Source organism: Anser brachyrhynchus (genome assembly GCF_964034855.1).
Source record: "Anser brachyrhynchus genome assembly, chromosome: 15".
Classification (NCBI taxonomy): Eukaryota; Metazoa; Chordata; class Aves; order Anseriformes; family Anatidae; genus Anser; species Anser brachyrhynchus.
In genome coordinates, this window is record NC_137733.1 from 10,655,931 (window position 1) to 10,671,051 (window position 15,121).

The following is a 15,121-nucleotide window of genomic DNA, read 5'->3' on the forward strand; positions in this document are numbered from 1 at the left end:
ACTCGGGTTGTGGACGCAGGGCTGCCCGCTGGTGAAGCCACGGGCAGTTTCCGTCGGGGACAGCGCGGCACCCCTCGCTCTCCTCACCCTCCCGTCAGCCCTGAGCCGCCAGCCTTCCCCGCGCCCTCCCTCACCGCCCCGCGCCGCTCCCCCCGCGCGGCCCCTTTAAGGCAGCCCCTCCCGCCCCGCTCCCGCTCCCCTCCGCGAGGCGCCCGCCCCGCCGGAGCCGCGGCGTCACGTGGGGCGCCGTCTCGTGACCGGCCGCGAGCGCAGCAGCCGGGGCCGCCCCCCCCCTTCCCCGTTCCCCCCCCTTCCCCGTTCCCCCCCCCCCCTCCCTTCCCCTCCCCTCAGGCGCGGGCCCCCCTTCACCCTCCCGGGCCGCGGCGCCCCCGGGCGGGCGGGGCGGGGCGGGGCGGAGGGCGGCGCCCGGCAGCCCGGGGCGCTGAGGGGAGGGCGCCGCTTCCTCCTCGGGCGGGCAGCGCCTCCGCCTCCTCCTCCTCCCGTCCCCTGTCCCCCCCAGCATGGACAACAAGCCCCTGCTGCAGGAGCGGCCGCCCGCCTACAGCCCCGCCGCGCAGGGCGCGGGTTACGACTACGGGCAGAGCAACTACGGCGCCATCCCCGCCCCGCAGCCCGGCTTCCAGCCGCCCCCGCCCTACCCGTACCCGGGCGCCGCGGCTGCCGCAGGTGGGTCTGAGGCGGGGGGGGCGGGGAGGGGGCTGGCGGCCTCTGAGGGGAGGCTGTGGGGGCAGCATCCCCCTCATGCACCCCTCACACCCCCCACAGCCCCCTCGTACCCCAACCCCCCTCACACACCTCGGTATCCCCCTCAGGCACCTCACACAACTCCCAACCCCCTTCCCCAAGCCCCTCAGGCCGGGCGCTGTCCCCGCGCCTCAGGCCGCCCGCGGGCCCCGGGGCAGGGCCGTGGCCTGTGGTGCCCGGCGGGAGGCGCTGAGGGGGCTCCGGGGAGGCGCTGCTGCCTCCCTCCTTCCTCTCCTCCTCTTCCTCTTCTCCTCTTCTTCTTCCTCCTCATCCTCCTCCGAGGGGCCCCAGGTGTGCAGGGCTCCGGTGCGGAGGCGCCGCCCCACCGGCGGGTGGCTCCTAGGGGAGGGGGGGGGATAACGACAGCAGTGAAGTGGCCCCAGGAGAAAAGTTGCGCTCTCTGTGCTCCCTGCGTGCCTCCCCGGGCTCCCCGGTTCACGTTTGTTTTGGTCTGGTGCACCTCAGGAGTCCTGGAGAGGCTGGAGCAGGTGAGCGGTGAGTCAGTCCTGAGCGCAGTTACAGAAAGGAGCCCGTCAGGAGCTCTGTAGTTGTAAGGGAGTGCTGCTGAAATGGCAAAAAGTCTGCCGAGCGCAGTAGGTGTGTTGGGCAGAACTGTGAGGTAGCAGGTAAATCTGCCAGTAACTTGGGATGTTGTGCTACAATACAGATATTACTGACGGTTGGCCTTTTGATTTAAAATAGTGGAGTTCACGGGCTTTCTGGTGTGTAACGTGGCTGAAGAAAAATCAGAACTGTGCTCTGGGAGAGAAGCGCAGGATGGATTATACTTGGGCAAAGTGTGTCTTAGCTGTAGGAGTGCACTGCATACATCTAACCATCCCTTTAAAAACATTTATTTATTTTTCACATTAATGTAGTCGCCAAGGGCCTGTACTTTTTAAGTACAGTTCTTCAAATAACACATTCACTATCCAACAACATGGGTTTTGTGAAAGGTTTTATTTTCTGTGCCATGCAGCCTGCTTCCTTTCCACTTGCATCCTATCACTCCTGCCTCTCTCTGTAGCCAAAAATGTAAGGTGTAGAAGTTGAGCTGGACACCAGAGGAGAGGAAGACTTTGTTTCAACTGGTTTGTCTGCCAGAGTGGGGCATACCTGATGCGTAATGTCCAGAAGTGAACTCCACAATCCTCAGTTGTTTAAACTGTTTTTGTTCAATGTTCAAACAGCATTGAAACAAACTCTCAAAGTTAATTATTAGCTCAAAATCCTTTCTAGATGGTTAAATTGTGCTAGATACTTGGAGTTATGAAGTGGTTTTGCTATTAGATGTGCTGACTGGTATGCTTTGATTCTGACTTTGAAACATTCTTAAAGTGCTTCACCAAGACACTTCTATTTTTTTTAAAAGTGTTCTGTTTCTGTACTTTTCACTGAATTATTAGTGATTTCTGTGCCTTACACATGGTGATTCAGTTGTTTTTCCTCTTTTTAGGATATGCTGTTCCTCCACCGACATCACAGCCGAACTATTCGAGCACATACACCATTATTCAACAGCCTGCTACCACCACTTCTGTAGTAGTAGTTGGTGGCTGCCCTGCCTGCAGGTAAAATAGTCCTGTAGTTGAGAAATAAACTGAGCCTTATGTTTTATATTTGAAACGAGACGTATCCATATAGTTGCCTGGTTTTTCTTTGTGTGTGTGTGTCTGTATTAGAATTGAACTAACTGAAAAAGCACTAAAACTCAGCAGTTCTTTAATCTATGTAGAATGTCCTAATAGGCTGTAGTTGTAGACAACTGCTATAATTAATACAATAGACTTTATGCAAACATTAATCTGTCTGGTATGATGGAGAAAGATCTGTAGGCAGTATTTTTAATGAAAAGACAATTCAGTCACAGGTGTAGAGGGTCAGCTCTTGGGGGAGAGGATGATAGGAAGTCCTTTCTGATACATTTATGACTAGTGATAGCGAGTAGCATGACTTTATTGTGAAATGTTCTGTGATCTCTGACCGTCGTCAATTCTGGTTATCCGGCAGTCCCGTGGAAGGGCTTCTGCTGGTGTGGTGAGTGTCCTCATCCCCACAGTCTCCGCTGTGCAAAACCAGGCAAGGTGGTTGTCACTGTTGATTAAAACCCTGTGATACTGGTGTTTTTAAAAGTTCTCTTACTTTGTAAGTCCCTTTACTGCAGAACTATAGGAAAACTAATAAATCTGATTCAAAGTGTTAATCTGACAAAGCAGTAAAAATGAGGAAAAAAAATGGTCTTAGTTAGAATGGCAACTTAAGGGCAACTTCCCCTTCAGTGATCAACAGCCATAAAATAAGAAAAGGGAAGGAGGCATTCTGTTTCACATTAGTGCTGTAAGTCTGCAGTAGTTCTTTTGCACTTCTCAGTTCTCTTCCTCCCAGGATATTAACTAATGGGTGAGGGCAGCCAGATTGCTGCTGGTGCAGTTCAGGCGTTTGTGCGCCTGGCCAGCTCTGACTCAAATGCAGAATCATTCCCCTTCTGTTAAAACGTATGGGAGTTACCCTTGTGGCGTCTTATGAGGAAGCACTTTGTATTCTGCAAGTCTGAGCCTTTTCTTGTCCATTTCAAAACATGTAGGAAACAGACTTGCTAGCATAGCTTAAATGATACGGGGTTTCAGTGCTAGGAAGGTGATGGAGATTGTCTTAGTGATGGGGACAGCGCCTCTGATGCCTTTTGGTTGTGTTAAAACTGATGTGTGTTTGAGAGTCAGTACCTGCCTTCAAAGGTGGATTCAAATAAGTATCTTGTGATGTTAGGTTAAAGCAGGTGCATGCTGAAATTCCAGCAGTTAAGGCTGAAAAACCTGTACCAGCTAGAGCTATTGATCTAGAAGATGTATGTTTTAAACAACGAGGGAAAGTAACCTCCGAGCTGCTGGGAGGATGTGGTAGATCCTGCCACTTGAGTAATTACATTAAAATGCTCATGCTTTGGCTCAACCAGAAGACAGGAAAGATATTATGTGTTGTCTGGTAAAAGGCAAGCAGTGTGTTTATACAGGTCTTCTGGCCTTAGAACCAGGAAACTTCAGAAAAAAAAATTGAAGTAGTCTTCTGTGATAACGTAAGGTTGGTAGACTCTTGCTGCTATTTTTTAGGTTTTTTTTTTCCTAGTGGCTATCCAGAGATTCTCTAGGAGATTCCTTTGAAATGGTCATTTGCAAATAAAGAATCTAATTCTAGTATCCTTTCAGCCAGATCTGGAAAAATGAGCAAGTTTCTGAATCTTTTGTAAGGTGCTGTTAAGTGACCTGACTTGAAAAGTCTTAAGTCATCATCCTGGTGCTACTGGAAGTAGTCAGTGTTTTTTAGAGAGAGAGAGAGAGAGAGACACACACATAGCGTAACCACGTTTTTGCTCTTGAATCCTCAAGTTTTGCCTTAGTCTGTGAAAAGAAATCAGGTGTGAGACCTGCTGTACGGGTTCCTTTGAGGCACAGTACTACGCAGCTGCCATGTAGGACCCATCTACTGTTGATCAGGGACTGGCAAGGACCAGCATCTAGTAACACTGTGTCATAATTGTCTTTGCACTGTGTTTTCCCTAACTGTAGTTAAAGAGTCAAATTTGGGGGGGGGGGAGGGGAAGCTCAGACTGGTTGTCTTTCCTTTAGTTAAGGAGTTGATAGTCTAGTGCCTCAAGAGCAGCAGCAGCGAGGCTTGATGGGAAGCATAATACCAGAAATATTCACAGGAACTTGAAGCATCAGGCTCGTGTTCTGGAAGGTTACATTGGCTATTTACTTCTCTTTGAGAAAGAGCTCGTAATCCTCTTTGACTTCTCAACACCTTAAACATAGCTCTAGTTTACTTTCTTGGCCTGGAAACCTATTTTGTGACGAATGCAACACGCAGGTAGGTTCTGAATACATCACTGAACAGAAAGATACTGAAAGGGCATCGATAACATAAAAAGCAATTAATAGCGCCTAAAACTTTTATTAAACTGCCAACACAGTTGTCTTGTTACTCCTTGGATTTGAAGTTATGCATGATCATTAGAGAAGTCCACGTGCTTTAGACTGTGAGGGGGAAAAGGCTTGTTTGTGGCTGTGGAATAATGTAACTGATGGAGAGGGCTAAAGCCCATCAGCAGGATTTCTGCAATCAGAAACACAAACCAGTCAGCTCTATAGCATGGAAATGTTGCTAATTGAAAAAAAAATATGCTATTTTCAACTTAAAATAGATAATTTTGAGGAGAAACATGTGGTACTGATCTGTTATTTTGGTAGGAGTCTGTTTTATTGCAGATGCAAATGATTTTGGGGTTTACAGGCTAGCTACAGTAGCTAGGTAGCTAGCCCTCTTCAGGCTTAGTTTGTGGTGTGAAGTCATAAAAAGTACAAAGTATCTCTAGAAGTAGGTAGTGTGCTCCTGGTCATCATGTAATTGCATTTTATTTTATTTATTTTTAAAAAATCTCTGAAGCATTGGTGTATCTGAGGGATGACTCTCCTGCCTTGTGAGCTGTACCTCTTGCCTAAAGTTATTCGTTAGTCAAATCATCCTCATTCGTCCTTGTTGCGTCCAGTGTTGCTTTCTAATTACAGACTTCAGCCTTGCTGCGTTCCATCCTTCTTTGCATTGCTAAGAAGTCTAGGTGGCTGCAGTGCTCGTAGTGTGAGCTCCTCTTCTAGCCCAGCCCTGATGTACAGAGAAACGTCGGTGCGGAATGTTGTCAGTTTTAGTGCTGGTAGTTGATATGTAAGGATTAGCCAAGTCTGGCTTTTAAACTATTTTATGTTCCCAAGAACAGCTTGAGTCATTACAGCCACTAACTTCAGAGATCCAGCTATGTAATTTAATTATCTTTTTAGCTGGGAGAATGCAGCCCAGCTACTTCTCTTGTGGTCACTTTCATTTTCTTTTTCTCCATCTCTCATCCGTGGGTAGAACAAACTGCAAAGGAATGTTTGCTTTCCTGTTTCTTAACAGAGGAAAGATCCATTTAAAAACTGTGACAAACGTGCTTTTGATCTGAAGTTTGCAAAAACTGGTTCTTTCAAAATCTGGTCAGAGCCTGCGATTGGCCCTGTTGGGTGTTTATGTTTGTATTTAACACAAATTGGGTTCTTTAAAAGAAAGGGTGAGGGAGAGGACATGCCACTGCATTGTGGTGGCTTTCTCTTCTGATGATTATGAATTACCTGCTTGAGAAGTATTACAGTGGGTTTCAAATTATGGTAATACTGAAACTTCTTCCAGGATTGAAGGATGAGGGACTACTGATCTCTTAGAGCCTTCTTCCTGACAGAGTGGTGTGGGTTTGTTTGTTTGTTTGATTTTCGATTTGATAAAGTAGTAGGTTCTCAGATTTTGGTTGATATTTGTTTTTATTCAATTAAGGGCATCACTGCTGAGAGAAGTGTGTTCTGGAAAAATTGCATTTAAATGATAAACTCCTTCAAAATGTCAATCTTCTGCTTACTTCAATCACAAGTGCTGTGTGTGGTTTGAGAGAAGCTCATTCAGGGTACAGGATTTCAGTAGGTATTCACAATAAATAACTTTTATATAAAGATTCTTAATATAACATCTTAATATGTACTGGCTAAATAGTCAAGGAATAATAATAATAAAAAAAGCTATTTATCTGATGTACTTTCTGTCCTGAAGAAAAGCTGGGGATTTTCAGTTTCTAGCAGCAGGCTGACATGCTACAGAGATCCTTTTGAATCTTGTGAGTAAAGCCAACTTTGAAATACCATTTCAAGGGTGCTATAAAGAGTAGCAGCTATAATAGTGCAGCAGCTCATGACACTGCTTTCTGTCACAAAGAAGCTCAGCCTGTGCTGAATCAAAGTAGCTTCCTTATAATATGCAGCTTTTTGTAAACGTATGCTGTTTGGACAGATTGGGGTGTTCATCCCTGCTGTGCTGTAATTTGGTGGCTGGAGCAGTTAGGGCATGAAATTCAGCAGTGACTTATGCATGTGACTGTGAAGAAGAAAGCCTTGATACAGCAGACTTGAGCAGATGCCATGAGTCTGCCACTCGGAATTACTGCATAGGATAGCTGTAACTTTTTTTTTTCACCAGCCTTATAGCAGAGGCACGCAGCTGCTTAGCAGGAAGTCTGATACCTAAGCCCAGAAGAAGAGAGGAGGTGGTGACCCTTGGAATAGGGTCCCAGGTGAGGACAGCATAGTTTCATAGCAGTTCTGAGGATTTTTGTATTACTGTTTTGAACTGATTGGTGGAAAATAATCAAAACACTTATTTTTCTAATAAATGAGAATTTATGCAGTTAACAAGATACATCAGAAATATATTCCCTAGGGACTAGATCATCATTCTTATAGTGGCTGTTAACTCCCAGTTGGCTGCTGGGCCTGAGCTGATAACATTTTTTTTTTTTTAGTGTCAGCATTTATCTTGGTGTCTGTACTCTGATAATTAGAACTTCGTTGTAGCAGTGAGGAGGAAACTGGTCTTGTTTGCTAGATGAAGGTGGTAACCGGAGGTGATACTAACTTGGCCACGTTACGTGATGAGTGGTGGTGGTAGGGAAACCACACAGATGAACAACCATTCAATGTGCCTTCAAGCTGAGGCTGGAGGAACTGGCACCTCTCTAAGTGGAAACTAAAACTGTGTTAGTATACCATCAGTAGTTGTATCTATAGTTATCATTTTTTTTTTCTTCTGCTGCTTGCATGTGAAATTTAAACTGCTTAACCTAGCTGCTTTTGTTGGATTAGCTAGGATAGACACAAGGAGAAGCTATCTGTTTGTTTTCACGTTCAAAATTAGAGGTCTCGTGTGCAACTTCCAAAGTCCCTGCTTGTCCCTGGTCTGACTGTTTCCACTGAAATCTAAAGTTAAAGACTCAACCAACCTTGGAAGCAGGAGAAATTGGGATACTGTTCTGAAAATTCCCCTTGCTTGATCAGTCAGCGAGTATCTGTGTGTAGGACAGCTGGAGGCACCTCTTAGTGAAGTGTAGCTTCTTTTCAGGTCTTGCAGAGCTTATCGTGCAATCAGAATGCTATCTTGGACTACCCAGGCTGCCCCTTGGACTTCATTTATAAGGGATCAAAAATGCTGATAAGCACACATCTAAGTACTGTGATGTAGTGTTAAGTCTAAAAATGCTTGTAGTAAATTGTACTAATATTGTGTTTGCAAATCTCCGTGTTGGCTCTCTGATCCTGAGCACATGACTTAATGTTTTGAGACTTATTTCCAAGAAAAGGTTTGTCTGAAAAGTAATTTGGTATTAAATGCTTGTCAGTGGGAATAATTGACCTTGCTTTATGGAATTGGCATCTGCAGTATAGCTTAAATCCAAGACACTGCTTGCAATATAAATAAACCTTTCCTCTTTATTTTTAGATTGGGAGTGGTGCAGTTATAATCAGCTTTTATGTGGTTTGTGTAGAACAAAATTTATGTTTGGTTACGTTAATGAATCTACAGTTTGAATATGGAATCTAATTACTCTGTAGCTCAGGTAAGATACACAAGCACAAACTAAAATATTCATGTTCTCCTTTATAAAATTTTTTTTCCTCCTTCTAAATTTAGTAACTGGCTAAGCAGAGACAGTGACTGGATAAGTGTTCATCTAAAATTAGGTGGTGACACAAATCAACAGAAACCAGAGCATGCTTGTGGAGTTAATGCTGTAGTAGCAGTCACGCTGCTATGGAGGTGCTAGGAAATGACTGAAATAACAGGTATGTTGTGGGGGAGGTCACACAGATCCACTTCTGCTGAGCTTCCCAAATGAGTGTCACCTGGAACTGACTTAGTCTGTTCCCTGGCTGTGCTGGCCCTGGTCCTCCTCTGCTGCCGAGCCAGCCGTGCTTCCTGCTGCGTGCTTCATCCATGTCAGATCTTTTCCCTGGTTCTGGTGTTGAGTATGGATGGCAAGTTGTTGTTGTCGTCTTATTTCACTGGCATTCTGCGTGACCAAAGAACACTTCCCGAATAACTGTGTTTAGGGGGAAGGGAGTTCAAAGTAAATTCTATTTAAAGTGTCAGGGATGTCTGCTGACCAGGAGACCTGGGCCTTTGCAAGCTGATTAAGAGGGTTGATGGTAATGGGTTAGACAGCAGTCATCTACGCTTGGGTTTGCAGCTGCTCAGGGCTGACCAGAAGTACCCTGACTGATCCCTCTTTAATGTTCAGTATGTTTATACCTTAAGGACAAATCAAAATTAGGCTGCTTATACTCTTAACTAGACACATTGGTGTACTTGTCACAAAGGTAGACTTCAGGGCAGGACCTGAATATGAAATTATTAAAATATGTGGCCGTTTTGAATTTAACACCGATGTCCTTTCTGTTGCTGTATCTATAACCAGTCTGGTTATGTCTAAAGAGTTTTGAATCTCCTTGTGTTTCAGTCCTGTTAGCGTATTCTTTCCAGGAGACGGCAATTCTAGTAGCACATCTTTTCCCTGGTGAATGAAGTTGAAGGCATGAGATCCTTGTTTACTGACCCTATTCTTTAATTATAGTCTAATTTTGAGGGTTCCTTACAATGTAACTGTACAGTTTTAGTGTCTGGATGTGCCCTAGCAAACAAATTATCATGAAGCTTTCCTATTAGCCTTAAGACATACTGTGTAAACTCTGCTTGTGCTCAGTATGTTCAGGTAGGACAGCTAGTGGGAAATCTCTGGAAGCAGGTGTTAATAGGGGGTTCTTCGCCCTGCTTTCAAAGTCAGTCTAGTGAAGTGTCTCTTCTTTGGGTTAGTATGCCCTGAACTTGACCTAGCAAGCCAATTTTGATGTTTCCTGACTGGTTAGTAGTACACAGCTGACTTGGGATTAGGACTTGAAGGTTGGGTAGCAAGGACAAATTGATGGAGGCTACCTTTTCTCTACTATTATTCTTCCCTTTTGATGCTCTTCATTAAGACACTTTTTCTTTTTGTAATGAGGACCAAAGCTGCATATATTAGTCAAGATGAAGCATTAATAATCCAGAGCATATGGAAAAAATATACTTTGTGATATGCTCTTTTATGGTGTTTGCCCGTTTTCCAGTTGTGACAGTGATGACTTGTCTTCATAATTTTTTAATAGCTCCTTCCACTCTTCTTTCTCCTACTATCTATCCCCTCTGTTTTTCCCATCGATATTTCAGTTTCCTGGGGAATGCTTTGAGGTGGGAGAGGAAGGGAAGCAGCCACCACTGCCACGGTCTGAGGGGAATCCTGGGCTAGAGTTCTTTGTAGCAGAACCCAAGACACAAACTGAAGAGCAATATTAAACAAGCTTAGCAACTCTGGTGTCTGTAGTTTCTATGAGTACTGCTTGCTAAGGTGATGCGGGGAAGATGCAGGGCAAGTGCTGTGAGTCAGTGACTAATGTGCCAAATCACAGGTGAGCTTCTGCTTTGCAGGAGGGATGGTCTGGCTCCTTTTTGTCTGCTGGCATGTAGTGTAGTTCGTCAGCACTTTTCCTATGGAGGTAGAAATAGTCTGCGTGCCAGCTGGTGGAGACACGAAGCTTTTCTCTCTGACCCTCATAAACCCACTGGACGTACTTGTCATCAAGCCAGCAGAAGTGAAAAGGCTACAGCTGCGCGCATCGGTCCCACAAGAACTGCCTGCAGTGTCTTCTGGACAGGTGTGGAGCTGCCAAGCCTGACTACAGAAGAGAGCTTGGGTAAACTACGTTGTGAAGACAACTGGTAGTGATTTTTGAGACATTGCTCTTGCTCTGCTGTGTCTGTAGTCAATGGTCAGTGCTAAAGCTTGTGGGAGTATTAGGTATAAAAGTGGGATTCTGTGCTTTAAGTCCTACATTCTTTCAGTCAGGTGCTCATTGTGGCAAGAATCAGTCACTGAATCAAATTCAGAACCCCGGGAGATAAGCTGGAGCAACTTTCTGGCATGGCAGTCTGTTTGTTTAGGTCTTGTCAGTGGAGAGCATCCTGTCCTTCTGCAGAAGATGTAAAGAATATTTACAAAGTAAAAGGCTGCATTGTTACCTTAAGCTTGATTCCTTACACATATCTTTTGCTTTGGTTGGAGAATAAGATACTACTGATACCACAACTACTGTACAAAGTACTCTGTAAATGTTAGTGTCATTAGTACTTGTAGTATTAGCAATATCATCTGTGGGTAACAAGCCAGAATCATTATCCTTTACAACATGTCTTGACTCTACCGGTGTGCTGAACATGGAGATTCCATCCTGGAGAAAGATGGTTCTATGGATTTGGGCAGCATCACAGGTAAAAACTTCAGCTGTACTTTAAGCAGATGTTGATATCTGGATTTGGGAATGGAAGTATGAGAACAGGAGCTAAAAGGGACTGAAAGGAAAGATGAAACTTTTCCCATGTCTGAAGAGGCTTCCAAGAAGTGCTGTGGAGCCTTGGGGGGGGGGGGGGGGGGAGTGGCACCTATACCACTGGGACTAAATCTACAAAATTTGTGCCAGGTCTGGGAAAAATGGTAGGATCACAAATCCTGGAGATCTTGTTAGAACTGTAGAACGCTTCTGCAGAGCTGATCTCTCATTGCTCTTATGTCTCTGTACACACAGGTGTTAGTGTTCAAGAGTAATCTTACGTTCTTGTAGCAAACTAAGTGTTCACATGGACAGAGGGAGCTCTGGCAGTGTGTGTGTCTGACAGGCAACAGAGGTGGTGTGATGCTGAGGTTGTAGGAGTAGCCACCGTGAGCAGCGCAGGCTACAAAACTCTTGAGTCAGGATACTTGTGTGCTGAGACTACAATCAGTAGGATGAGTAGAATGCTAGTCTACATCTCAGCTTGTTGCCTTAATGGAGCCTTTCAGAATTACTGCTGGGATCAGCTGTACTCTGCGAATACCTTACACCAAATAGAAAGTCAACTTCTATCACGCAACTCTGTAAACAGAAGGACGTTCAACAAAAGAAGGGGACTGATGCTGAAATCATAAACTGTATGTGAAGTTGTGTAAGCAGCAGAGTATCAAGAACGCCTTGAAAAAAACCTTTGGCTTCTTATGATGGTTGAGGAGAAGGGCAGCAGCTCTTAAGTTAAAAACAAGATGTAATGTTTTAGTCAATTGCAGTAAGGGAGAGGTCTCTGAGACTGCATCTTCTTTCCTTCACTTTATTCACTTGTACAATAGCCTTGGACTGCTCTGTAGGGAAAAAACAACTTGTTGGTCTTGGCACCTTGCCTGTTGTAGCACGTATTTCAAGGTCACTTAGCTTGGTTTCTGTTGACTTTCACTGTAGCAGGCAGGCAAAGAGGTCACTTCTTGTTCAAGTGTTTTGCTTACCTCCAAATCTTGATTTTTATAGCTGCTCAATTTTCTTAAGTCTGAATGCTTAGGCTTTTCTGTCTATATTAATTCTGGGGGACAGTCAAATACAGCACTTCAGAAAGGGTTAGGGACTGAAGTTAAATGTCTGTTCAGATATTTTTCTGCTGTGACACAAAACTGCTGAAACAGAATTCTTCTCATGTAGGGTGGTCATTCAGTCAGGCCCGATCTGGAGCCACGCGATGTCAAATAGTAGGTTCTCCTGCAGCTCTACAAAGACTTGGGATTTTCGAAATAGAAGCCTGGGAACACCTACTGAGGGTTATTTTAATAGTGCTGCATGTTTGGCCTTTTGGATTATTTCTCTAGCTACCAGAAATAAACTTGCTAAACAGCTTATGACAGTAGTGCTGCACCTCTGAGCTGTTCTAGTGACTTAGAAAGCCTGAATGTGAGTAGATAGCCTAGTCCTGTACACACTTATTTAATTGGCACTTTCTACAATGAAGTGCTGATATTTAAAATACTTTTACACTCAATTTATGGCTAGATTTTTATTTTAAGTCGCTCTCATCCTGTTGATGTGGTCAGAGCCCTAAGTGCCCGGTGTACCTAGCCTTTCACATGTTATATGGTCTCATGCAGTCTGAAGAAAGATCTGTGGCCATCTGAAATAATGCACTGGCAACTGGAGACTGGTGTTTTTAGTTTGCTTTTAGTTTCTCACTGTGCTAGTCTGCTAGTGATAGGCAATAAATTATGTTAATCTCCCTACGCTGAGTCTGTTTTGCCTGTAGTGATAATTGGTGTGTGATCTCCCTGTTGTTACCTCAACTCTTCAGAGCATTCCATCGTATTTTCTCCCCCTTTTCTTTTGAGGAGAGGAGTGAGAGCAGTTGTGGTGTTACCCAGCTGGGTAAAACCACCACAGCTGTTCTGGGACTTTGGTTTCTGGTGATCTTGATGCAATAGGACAAGAAGTTCAAGTCATGTTATTAGACATTCACATGTCAATAGCAAAAAAGGTTCTTTCGTGCCTTCGTGCTAAGGAAATGTGGAGCGTTTCTAGTAAGACTGCTTGCTTATATAACCTTTGACATTGCCAGTGAAGCAACTGCCATATTACTTCTGCTTTGTTTTCTTCTGTCACTTGACTTTCTGTGAGGGGGGGAGTTGGGAGATTTCATGGCTTAAATAGCAAGTCTTGCTGCTGTGAAAACATCCTTTTTGTCAGCTGATTACTTGGAAATACTTACCTTTAAAAAGATGCTTTACACAAAGCTACTCTGAGCAGTGTATGCTCTGTACAGATACCGATGGTTCTGTGCGGTGTACCAGGGCTATTTGCAGTAGAACTGAATTACCAGAGCATCACTTCTGGGCAGAAGCAACTCAATATTCTTTTTATTTGAGGTCACTTCCCATCACTACTTGATGTTTCCACAAACAAAGTGGAAAACTGCTGCTTTCCTCAGTGACAAGCCTAGCTGATGAAACACTGACTTACACTACATGTAGTTACCTTAGTTTTAACTTGCCTGGTGAAAGCATGAGGTGATGGCTGACCAGAAGCCTTTAGCCAGTGTTACACAACTTCAATTCAGATCTTTCTGTTAGAAAGAAGCTGAGAAAAACACTCCAGATCATCAGACCAAAACATTCAGAAAGCAAGGATTATTATTATTTTTCCTGAAAGAGCTCTAGTGCGCATATCCTCTGGGTGACACGAGGCTGAATGAACTGAGAGGGTTCACACTGGGATATTGTGGAAACTAGGTAGGCAAAGCATGTGACACAAGCGTGACTGCTGCCTGTTGTGAAAGACCTAAACAGCTGAGAAATGGAGCTGTTTTGTTGACCTGAAGTAACCAGTATAACACTGATAATTAAATAAAAGTTATCATCACAGATTAAGGTATTTTAAAAGCACACTTGTTTTCATTTTTATGAGCATATTCTTTAGTTGGTAGTAAGGTTAAGTTCTAGGAAAGTTTATCCTTACCTATACAGAAAAACTTGACCCTAGAAAGGGCTAATAAAGCAAGTATCAAACCTTTTTCCTTGCTGCTTGTCCTGACCATTTGATCTGTCAGTGCTGTGTAGTTACTGGGCAAGGTTAGTTGAACTAGCATGCAAGTATACAAGAAAGGAGCCGTGAGTTTCAGATCCTTCAGGGACCAGCTAGTAATAACACATGTCAGAAGCTGCAAAGGCTTTTGTGTTAAAGCTTTCTGAATCTGAGAGCACATGTGGCTTCAGTGAGTTCCACTGTGTATCTGGTGCTGCACCTGTGTATGTTTTTCAGTGTACTGGAATTAACCAATTGACACTACTGCTCAGAGCTGTGGTGGCTGTGTCTTGTGCTACGTACCAGTCCTGTTTTCCTGTTTTGTGGTGATTGATAAAGAAATGTCTGCTTTCTGGAACTGAAGTTGTATAGTTCAAATTATCCTGTTGCAAGCTAATGGCATAAAAGACTCTTTAAAAAAAAACAAACTACATGCACTTCTTTTTGCTCAACAAAATGTTGTGTTTTTTTTCTAGTGACTATTTTTTTTAGACTATCAGATCACAAAGTGGTAACTTTGGGTTAAACATAGTAGGTGTCTTTGACTCAGTCTGTTTTCCGTTTTTACAGGGTTGGCGTTTTGGAGGACACCTTCACCTGCCTCGGTGTTTTGTGTGCCATTGTATTCTTTCCAATTGGGATTCTGTTCTGTCTTGCACTGAGGCAGCGAAGATGCCCTAATTGTGGGGCGGCTTTTGGCTAAAGGGGACGATCGTGGACGTGCTTATGGAAGCTACAACTGTTAGCATACTCTTTCTAATGTAAATGTCATGTACAATCATTTTATTTGCTTCAGACCTGTTTTTGTAAAGTGTGAAGAAATTTAGTCTCTTGCATGTAATTTAAACTTAATCTTTTATGAGCATGTGCATTGCAAAACATGAAAACCCAACTTGTTTTCCATGTTTAGTGGCACCTCTTGAAAACTAAATAAAACTGCTTTTCCTTTTTGCAATCCTCAACTTGTGGCTGGGTTATTACATATGTGACTAATGTGTCTGATAACATGTAGTCTGAAAGTGAAGTTAGTAATCCTAGCTACAACTAAGGAT

The 15,121-nt window shown here is 44.0% G+C and overlaps 2 protein-coding genes across 7 annotated transcripts in view; one reads left to right on the plus strand and one right to left on the minus strand.

Annotated features, from left to right (window-relative positions):
- TECPR1 (tectonin beta-propeller repeat containing 1) overlaps positions 1–1,044 on the minus strand; it is a 29,840-nt gene extending 28,796 nt beyond the window's left edge. For all 6 annotated transcript variants that reach the window (XR_013939648.1, XM_080556548.1, XM_080556550.1 and 3 more), the window contains exon 1: positions 817–1,044. The gene's annotated coding sequence lies outside the window, so the exon portion shown is untranslated. The remainder of the gene's footprint in view (positions 1–816) is intronic.
- BRI3 (brain protein I3) lies at positions 341–15,031 on the plus strand. The gene is made up of 3 exons (XM_080556678.1): positions 341–687; positions 2,222–2,336; positions 14,640–15,031. Exons 1-3 carry the CDS (start codon positions 522–524, stop codon positions 14,770–14,772), a joined length of 414 nt encoding a protein of 137 aa, XP_080412804.1. The 5' UTR covers positions 341–521; the 3' UTR covers positions 14,773–15,031.
- The last annotated feature ends 90 nt before the right edge of the window (positions 15,032–15,121 follow it).